Source organism: Malaya genurostris, chromosome 3, assembly GCF_030247185.1.
Source record: "Malaya genurostris strain Urasoe2022 chromosome 3, Malgen_1.1, whole genome shotgun sequence".
Classification (NCBI taxonomy): Eukaryota; Metazoa; Arthropoda; class Insecta; order Diptera; family Culicidae; genus Malaya; species Malaya genurostris.
In genome coordinates this window covers 184,296,869-184,307,144 of record NC_080572.1, presented here as the reverse complement: position 1 = coordinate 184,307,144, position 10,276 = coordinate 184,296,869, and the positions used below count along the sequence as shown (strand labels likewise).

Here is a 10,276-nt window from a genome sequence, read left to right as displayed (position 1 = left end):
AATCGTGAATCCCCTGGACAGATTCCTAGTTGGTCACATAAACACTAAACAAAGCAGTAAAATAGTTTATTTAATAACAATGTATACGTACTATTCTAGACGGCTTAGAATATGCATTAGAAAACTAAATTCATAATTGTTTTTATGTTAGTAAGAAGGACGGGTGAAATAAAGAAAACTACAAATAATAATCAAGCGTAACACTTTTAGTGAAAGCTTTTAGATTATTCTTGAAAACTCGAAAGGATAGAAAAGAAAACATTGTCATTGTGTTTTCAGTTGAGAATAAATAAAAACACTTTGTTGAACCAAGTGATACACACTTTAAACCAATTTTCGAACTCGATAAAACAAAATGTCAAGATAGATCGGCAACACGCATTTTTGCTGATTGCTCAATAATCAGTATTGTGTTTTCCGAGATCTTTATGCATCTTTTCGCTGAGATTTGGTAATTTTGGCATTCGATGATTAACAATTATCCCGAAATCAGCAAATGTGTTTGCCGAAATTTCGCAATGTGTGTAAGCTTTTGCCGATATTTGTCCATATAACTGTTATTTACGTTTTACAGTTTCGTTTGTCACTACGCAGTTATTTCCTGAGGAAATATTTCAGAGAAAACTTCCGCTGGTCATTAGACAAAATGGAATTAGTCCAAAAGGAAGACGTGAGAATCTATTATCTATCCAATAAGTGTGATAACTACAAATTATTGTTGATTATTTGAAGAAAGCTCTTTTCAGATCGTGCTTTCACTGTCGGAATGTCATTATAGGATATGTCGAAGAATTTCAAAGACATGTCAACCAACATACTCGACCATCGGCGTCTAGTCCGAATTACAATATTTTACAATTATTCGTCCATGAAACATATTTTATACGGAAATAAAATAAAATCTTGATTCCCAATTGAATGTTTACAATGACAAAAAATTAATTATTTGTTTACTTTCAATTTCTGTTGGCCTTACTTACCTTACCTAACAGCCTGGGGTGTCTTTGCTGTATCAAGCATACGTCTCCACATAACTTGGTCCATGGCTGCTCGTCGCCATCCATTCAACGCATCTTTCTTTCGAAAACACTAAGAACGTGTTGCTCCTGTTCCAACTTAGTCCAGGTCTAGTGGCCTGTCTAATGAGCGTTTCGTAGATGGTCAGTTTCGTGCGGTGGCGTAATTTGCTCGATCGAAGTTTTTCTAAGTAGAAAGTACGCACGATTTCCTGCCGAAACATGTCTCTGAATTTCTCTGCTGGTCTCATTATCGGCGGTCACCAGTGAGCCCAAATACACGAACTCGTCAACCACCTCGATATCGTCACCGTCTGTCAATATTCGTGGTGGGAGCCGTAGTGTTTCTTCTCTAGAGCCTCTTCCTCTGATGTATTTTGTTTTCGACGCATTTACGGCCAGTCCGATACGCCTAGCTTCAGCTTTCAGTCCGAAGTAGGTTTCCGTCATCTTCTCAAGGTTACGTGTCACAATATCAATATCGTCAGCGAAGCCAAAAAGTTGTACGGACTTCCGGCAGATCGTGCCACTCGTGTCGATCCTCGATACTAATCACACCTTCCAAGGCAATATTAAACAAGATACAATCTAGCTTATCGACCTTTTTGTAGACGGGACATACCACTCCATCCATCCATTCCAGCGGTAGAGTCTCCTCCCAAATCTTATGTCGTTTTTCATTAATTCCACTCGCTCGGTGCCAGTGTTTTGCCCTGACAGTTGATCAATGAAACGGTTTTGTAAAGTTTGGTTTGCACGCTTGCTGCTCTGAAAAGAAATCGGATGCAAAATAGTTGCCCGCGAATTGCCCCGAAAGTGCATTTTTTTTCGTGCGGTGCAAATCAATGAAACACAGTGCACCTGTTTGGTTGCCCGACTGCACGAAAAGTGCACGAATCGAGCAAAACACTCCACGAGTGTTCTCAATGAAAAACGACATTAGAAAGCATCCAGTGCAGCGCTCTAGCCAGTGCTTCTCCTCCATGTTTGAGCAGCTCCGCTACGTGAGCGGTTCACCTTCTCATAGAACTTCCGTGTGTCATTGGCGCGGTACAGCTGTTCCATCGCTTCGCGAACTTGGTCTTCCTGGTGGCGCTTTTTCCTCCGAAAAACCGTGTCCTGTCTGTTCCGCGCCTGTCTGCATCGTTCCTCGTTCGCTCTCGTGCGGTGTTGCAGCATCCTCGTCCTTGCTGCATTCTTCTCTTCGACCAACTGCTGACATTCGCCGTCAAACCAGTCATTTCCTCGATTCGATAACCTCGTACCTAGTACGGTTGCAGGAGTGCTACTCACGGCGAACATTATGTTCCTCCAGCCGTCATCAAGAGTCGCCGCCGCTACTCTTCCGTTGGTGGCGCTAGCTCCAGTTGTTGCGCGTATTCCTCTGCAATACGAACGCTACGTAGCTGCTCGAGATTGAGTCTCGACGTTCCTGTGCGACGAGTGTTGTGCACCGTCGATAGTTTTGAGCGCATACAAACCGCGACATAAATGTGCAGCTTAGTAAAAAAGAAAATTTCTGGTAACTGAAAGTAGAAAAAGCGAAACTCCTGCATTTGGGGTCTTTTACGACATAGAAGCAGGAACCCAGTGGATCTACTCTTAACTACATTTATTTGCTGCCGGATTCCACAGGTTGCTTGTCTAATTTTTGAATAAAATTCTGTTTTCTGGTTTGTGGTTGATTTCTGTTTTGATTGCCAGAAGTATGATCTTGTGTGAATTTCTCCGATCTGTTTTACAACATCTTGCGAAATGTCTAACTTCACCACAGAATCGGCATACCTCGGAACGAGCGGAGCATTTTGAATCGTTGCCTAAGTGGTTTTCTAAACAGCATTCTTTTTCCAGTTAACGTCTGCAGTAACGTCTGCCAAATCAACCACAACTTTATTTCGCAACTTGAACCTGAGCCTTTACAAGTTCATGCGTTTGACCAACTTTTATAATTTCTTCCAAAATACGATCACATTTCAGGTATAGAAAAAATTCCAATATTGCTTATTGTATTGCATCACTACCCTGTACGGTTGATTTAAATAAGAGTGTATCAGAATCATCATATGTTGACACATCTATAACCGTTCATCGCACTGAAAATTACCCGGAAAAACGATGTCAAGTGTACGATGGGAGAGTTTTTCCCGCGTTTCCAGAGAACGCGAAGTCCGGTTTGCTCTCTTCCTGTGTGAACCGAATTGAGAACAGGTCGTTGGTTTGTCATAGTTTCCTCTCAGCAGCAGTCGGTTCGGGTTTGCGCTGGTATAGGTCTGATATATCCTTTCGGATGTTACTTCCGTGTTTTACAGGAGGTTAATTCTTAGCGAACAGAAAGTGCTTGTTTGTGATGTTTTGAAATCATTTTATAAACCATTTCATTAGATTAGATATGAATTTTTGCGTAGCTGATTTTAGATTTCATTGTTAGATTTGGATTTTCGTGGTCAGTGTTGTGTGCTGTGAATTGTTGTAGTTCAGTTGGATGACCACAGGAAAAATGTAGTTGTGTCATTCCTAGTCGGAAATGGCTACATTTTCGGTCCCAAAATAGCCATTTGCATGCTAATTAAGCCGGCTTCTGAATGGAATCCCTCGTTAGCTCCAATATTTCCGATAGCGGTGAAAGGTATTCAATCCGGACTAGTGCTTGCATTTAATTTTCCGTTCATTTCCTGGAGCAATTCCCGGATTGACCTATTTTCGATGATGCAACTGCACTGATGCAGGCTTCTCCCATGAAGCTCAATCAGCTGAAAATAGGTCAACGATTTCTTTGTTCTGATAGAGTGATGCAGGTTCTGACGGGAGCTAAGTGAAAAAAGTGCATTTTCGCCTCTATTTCAGTGTCATTCCGAGCAATCGCATTAAGGAAGAACCGTTGCCGACTCGGTTAGCGAAATGTGTTAATACTGTGGGGGAGGTTTCCTCCACCTGCAGCTTGGGATCACCGGAGGATCACACCGCGCCATCACCTCTGTTTACGGTTGCCGGTTCGCCCGAGTCAACCGCGGATGAGTTGAGATGTGAAGGTAGGTCCATTATCATCTATGCTGTCGGACAGAAAGAGGAAACGTAATGACATCTGTTCGGTTAACTCTCGTGTATTTGCTCTGGGGACGGAATATCTTTTACATAACTAATTGGATTTTTTTTAAAGAGAAATGTATTTGTCCATCGAATATCGTTTTATTAAAACTTATTACTTTTAAAGTGAGTAGCATCAAAAAATTGATTGACGATTTACAAGATTTGGAGCTGATAGCGAAGTCACGAATATGATAAGCAAGATACGACTGAACACATGACATTAAAAATGAAATAAATTTTAGGTTCACTTAATAAATTCAAATTTTTGATTATGATGGAAGCACTTAACTAAAAACTTACTCTAGTCAAAGCGCATAGATTGTTCGCGAATGAGAAAATTGACTATCAGATTGTTTCATAATCATTGATTCTACACTTTCCAGAAATGCTTGTATCACTGACGACTTTTCAATTCTATTATATACTGGGCTTAGTTGTGATCATTAAGAAATCATTTGCTTCTGTGATAATGTAATTTTTGTTTGTAGGAAAAATTGTAAACCTACTTGTCTTTTGGTCGGGAATTAAAATACGTACCAACTTATTGATTTTATAAACAGTAAATCGGTTCAATAGAAGATTGCATAAATTTCGATCGAATTCGAGTTATTATTTATACCAAAGTCTATGCAACTCATTTATATTAACAATCGTATTCTGAATTTTCTGAAGCGTTTCATTTCTGGTAGTCTGAATTCCTTCCATGTAATCTTCGAAAGCAAGATTTTTATCAAATATTACACCAAAATGTTTGGCTTGATCAGACCATGTTAATATCCATTTTTCAATGGTATACTATTGACATACTTAAACGATGTTACTTTAAATCTTTAAGCTGAATGTTTCCAAATCGAGTGGTAATTAAATTATATATAAATCCATCAAATGACTGAGTTGTAAGTGTTTAAAATTATGACAGAAAAAGGTTACGCAGTTAGTTTTGTATTATTAAATTGATACCCGGCGGCGAACTTTCGGAAACACGCCAAAATATAGGCATTCTATGACAAAGATAATAAAAGTTTCCACATTCAAAACTTACTTCCGGAGAAACTCTCAACGATTGAGCACGTCATTTCGATTTAGTGCGGTGAAAAGTTAAGTGTCTCGAGAGAAAGAAAGAACTTATATCCGTGCTTTAGCGATTCAAGGCTGCAACACACCGAGGGTTTTGCTGGTAGTCTAGTGAAAAGAAAGTGTGCCAATCGGCGTCATCTCTAGTGAGACCACATCAACCAGAAAAACCTATTTTAATCCACCTAGTGGTGTAATGATACCTTTCTCATATTACTTATATTTTCAAAACTATCGCCAGAAGATTTTGCGAAGAAATTTTTTATTCAATCTTGAATAAAATAAGAAGCTTTCTTTGGGTGTAAAGTAACATAACCTTTTCAAATTGTAAACAGTTATGTCAAGTTGATAAGAATTTTTTTAGTGTCGAATTACACAACTTCTGGTATTTCTGGAACCAGGAATTTGGAACCAGTATAACCAAAGTCGGTTCGTTTAGTAAGTAACTAATATAGCCTACAAATTAAATCCGTTTTAAGCCAAATTTAATTTAGAAGAATTTTACCCTTCGTCGCTCTAAATGACGGTGTGAAATTCAATAGCATCCTATAGGACAACGAGATTTTTTTATGAGTGACATTATTTGACACATACTAACACACATACGATGAACTGTGTCGAATTATATAGAACACTTAGCTCTTCGGGTCAATTTCCACTGGTCAATTTTTCAAGTGATTGTATAAACTTTCTATATGAGAAAGGCAAAAAGTGCACTTTTTTATCGTTATCGTTATCTTGTAATAACATTAACAAGTAGGGACGAAGTCCCACAGGTAGAAATCTAAGAGTGATCTGCAGTCGCCTACAAAGAAGTTTAAATATTTTCAGTGATTATCTGTCAAAATGGAAAATTAAACCAAATGCAGCAAAAACGCAATTAATTATCTTTCCTCACAAGCCAAGAGCTTCTTTTCTTAAACCAAACAATAATCACATTCTCAAATTGAATGGCTTGGAATTGACATGGTCTGATCAAGCTAAATACTTAGGTTTAACGTATGACAAAAAACTCACTTTCAAGGATCACATTGAAGGAATCCAGGCAAAGTGTAATAAATATATTAAATGTTTATATCCTCTTATAAACAGAAATTCTAAGCTCTGTCTAAAAAACAAATTGTTAATTTATAAACAAATTTTCAGACCAGCCATGCTTTATGCGGTACCAATTTGGTCAAGCTGTTGTTCCACCAGGAAGAAAACGCTTCAAAGGATTCAGAATAAAATTCTGAAAATGATTCTGAAGCGTCCTCCCTGGTTTAGTACAAATGAGTTACACAGACTCACAAATATAGAACCATTAGATGTAATGTCACATAATATTATAAGCAAATTCCGACAAAAATCGATGCAATCTTCAATTGAATCGATTCGCTCTCTGTATTAGTTAGTAAGTTAGTATATAAGTTCCTTTTCCCCATTACACAATACAAGTAGGTTTAGAATTTTCCCTACACAAAAATCTCAGAATTGCGGAAGCAAATGATGTCTTCATGGTAATAACCAAATCATATATATATATAACAGGGCTGAAAAGTCACCACTTGTGGCTGAACACCCAATTTAAATCTTAATAATTTAATTTTAACTCATATTCCAATAAAGTGTTTATTAAAAAAAAAAAAAAAAAAAAACAAAAAAGTAGGGACGAAGTCAGTTCGGTTTCACATCTCATCCAAGTCAGTCGATAAAACAAAACCGCTTGCTTTCGGGACAAAAGAAACCAAGTACAGTATTGTGTAGTGAACAATAGAACGACCTCGAAATTAGTGAATCAGACGAACAAAGGCTATCGCCGACACGAAAGAATACAATTGTTGTTGACTTCAGGGCAAAACTCGACATTCGATACGAAACTCGAAGATTTGCTTAGGGAGGAAATGCATCTTGACATTAAACGTGTACATTTACTTCAATGCAATAAGACGAATAATGTTGTTTACATCTAGTTTTATAAAGAGTTGGATGCAGTTCAATTCGCAAAAGAAAATAACAATGTGCACTATGTGGAGCACGAGAACATTAAGTACAACATTCTAGTATATATGGAAGATAGTGCTATAGAAGTGCGTGTGCATGATCTTCCCTCAAGCGTCACCGATTCATATATTCGCAAAACTATGTCCCAATACGGAGAATCGAAAAAGAAAAGTGGAAGAATTTTTTCCCCGGTATTCTAAATGGCGTACGTTTGTTACGCATGCGCTTGAAGAGGCCTATACCTTCTTATGTAACTTTCGGTCAGGATACAAGAATCCAAGTGAAAATCACTTGTTACCTGTGACAATCAGATAGCCACATGTCAATATTGTCAAAAAGATGTTCACTACGGTAAGCCATGTGATAAACTGGACAAGGAGACAACTACAACAAAGTACAACGGTAATTCCTTCACACAAACCCCAAGCAACCCCAGTACACCAACAACAATGAAGCATCCCCTTCAATGAATCAATCATCATCCCCTATAGAACAAAGTACACCAGTTGCAGTTAACAACTTACCCTTCATCCAACCAGCAATTTCTACCAATGTACAAGGGGCATCTACAGCAACTAGCAACGAAAAGAAGACGGAAATCGACAACAATACCATCGATGCGGCAATAGATGACGAGACGAACCACGAACGAAGTGCCCCTCAATCCTCGCAGGAGGGAAATGGAAGCTCCTCTCCCCCTAGAAAAAGGGTGACAACGAGTTCCAACTAAAAAAAAAATTATTTGAAAAATCGACTCAATCGGCCACGTAAAGCTTGTAAGCAAATAGGCTTGAACAAAAAATATCTTTTAAATAAAAAAAGTAGGGACAAATTGAGTAAAAGGATTAAAAAATGTACATATTTTTCACCTGAAAAATATAAATTTTTATTTGGCAACCCTGCACGCTATACGAAATTGAACAAAACACGCTGTGAATGGAGCAAAGCCGCACGTACCGTCGCGTACCAGTTTTGCATCGTCATTTTGAATTTGAATGTTTTGACACTCATTGCCCTATAATATCGGAACCGGAAGTCGGATCAGGATGAAATTGCACAGTATATTTAAAGAAAATTTGAATCATGAGTTGTGAAAAATTTTTAATTATTTTTTTAAATAATTGATATTCTGTAAAATGGCAGCCCTTTGAAAATAAAACCGCATTTTTTCATCATAAAATTGCTCATAAAAAAATCTTCACAATTTTCTAAAAACCCCTACGTACCTCTGTGGAGATAACTATCGATATATTCTGTAAAATTTTTCAATCGATTGGTCAAGATTTACTTGACTTATGTTTCCGGCCGTCAAAAATGCAGCACTTTCGCGGAAATGCCGCCAAGCCGCGATTTTGTTTTTCAATTTTTAAAACTGATCATTTTTTTGTACTTAAATATACATATTAAAAAGTTCTTTATACAAAATTCGGATTACTCCATTTTTTGGATCCCAAAATAATTCCCCAAAAAAGTTCTTCTCTTATTTTTACAGTGGTGTAACCCCTTAAACTTATGCAAATATTCTCGAATCAATATTTATTTTATGCAATTCATCATTATGGTTTTGATTTTATTCGAAGCATTCTACTTCATTCAATTATTTTTTTCCTTTTGCTAATACAAGTTGAGATTGGCTTTTACTTCTGAGCAATTCCATTTGAATTCGAAGATCGATTTTGATATGGAACACATCTTTGTTTTCTACATAGAAATATTAATATTAGAAATACAGAGTTTACTTCCCTGAAAAGTAATCAAGTGTTGAGCACTTAACAGATCGGCTGAAAAGTTCGTATCGTTTCTATGAGAGGGCGCCACTAGAATTAAATCCATACCATTTTCAGTTAGTATCAACCTTCAAAAAATACGTGTATAAATTTGACAGCTGTCTGATTATTAGTTTGTGAGATATTGCATTTTGAGTGAAGCTACTTTTGTTATTGTGAAAAAAATGGAAAAAAAGGAGTTTCGTGTGTTGATGAAACACTACTTTTTGATGAAAAAAAGTGCCGCCGATACCAAAAAATGGCTTGATGAGTGTTATCCAGACTGCACCGGGTGAAGCAATAATTCGTAAGTGGTTTGCAAAATTTCGTACTGGTCATACTGGTGGACGTTCAAAAGAGGCTGTTACCGATGAAAACGTGAAAAAAATCCACAAAATGATTTTCAATGACCGTAAAGTGAAGTTGATCGAGATAGCTGACACCCTAAAGATATCAAAGGAACGTGTTGGACATATTATTCACGAATATTTGGATATGAGAAAGCTTTGTGCAAAATGGTTGCCGCGTGAGCTCACAATCGATCAAAAACAACAACGAATTGATGATTCTGAGCAGTGTTTGGAGCTGTTATATCGCAATAAAATCGATTTTTTTCGTCGATATATAACAATGGACGAAATATGGCTCCATCACTTCACTCCGGAGTCCAATCGACAGTCAGCTGAGTGGACTGCACGCGATGAACCGAACCCAAAGCATGGAAAGACTCAACAATCGCCCGGTAAGGTTATGGCGTCTGTATTTAGGGATGCGCATGGTATAATTTTCATCGACTACCTTGAAAAGGGAAAAACCATCAATAGTGACTATTATATAGCGTTATTAGAGCGTTTGAAGGACGAAATTTCTAAAAAACGGCCTCATTTGAAGAAGAAAAAAGTTTTGTTTCATCAAGACAACGCACCGCCATTTCATATTCCGCCTGTTATAAATCTAATATTATGTTCACACCTGCAGAAAATCATATGTTTTAACGATAGTCATATAAAGTTAAAACCACACTGTCCACACTAGGTTTATGTTATACGCATGACATATTAATTGTTATCGAGTTTGTTTAGAAACAAGCAGAAGAAATGCCTACGTCGCAGGTAGAAACGTTGACAACATCCGGAAAATAAGAAATAAGCCAGGTATTTCTCCTAGCTATGGATGATGTTACCGATTTTACGCTTTTTGTCAACGTTTCGAAGGTTCATTGTTTCAAAACGTTGGCCATTTACACGCAGAGAAAAAAATTGTAAAAATAACCAAATTTGGGTTTCACCAGACCCTGTCAGCTTGGAGCGAAATCAATTTTCAGTTCAGCAACGCCATCGCACGGCATCA

The 10,276-nt window shown here is 37.6% G+C and overlaps 1 protein-coding gene across 1 annotated transcript in view; it reads left to right on the top strand.

Moving 5' to 3' along the window:
- The first annotated feature begins 3,261 nt into the window (after positions 1–3,261).
- Positions 3,262–10,276, top strand: part of LOC131435142 (ecdysone-induced protein 78C) — an 86,983-nt gene continuing 79,968 nt past the window's right edge. The window contains exons 1-2 of the mRNA XM_058602718.1: positions 3,262–3,642; positions 3,861–4,045. Coding sequence (XP_058458701.1) covers positions 3,599–3,642; positions 3,861–4,045 — 229 coding nt within the window. The 5' untranslated portion in view covers positions 3,262–3,598. The remainder of the gene's footprint in view (positions 3,643–3,860; positions 4,046–10,276) is intronic.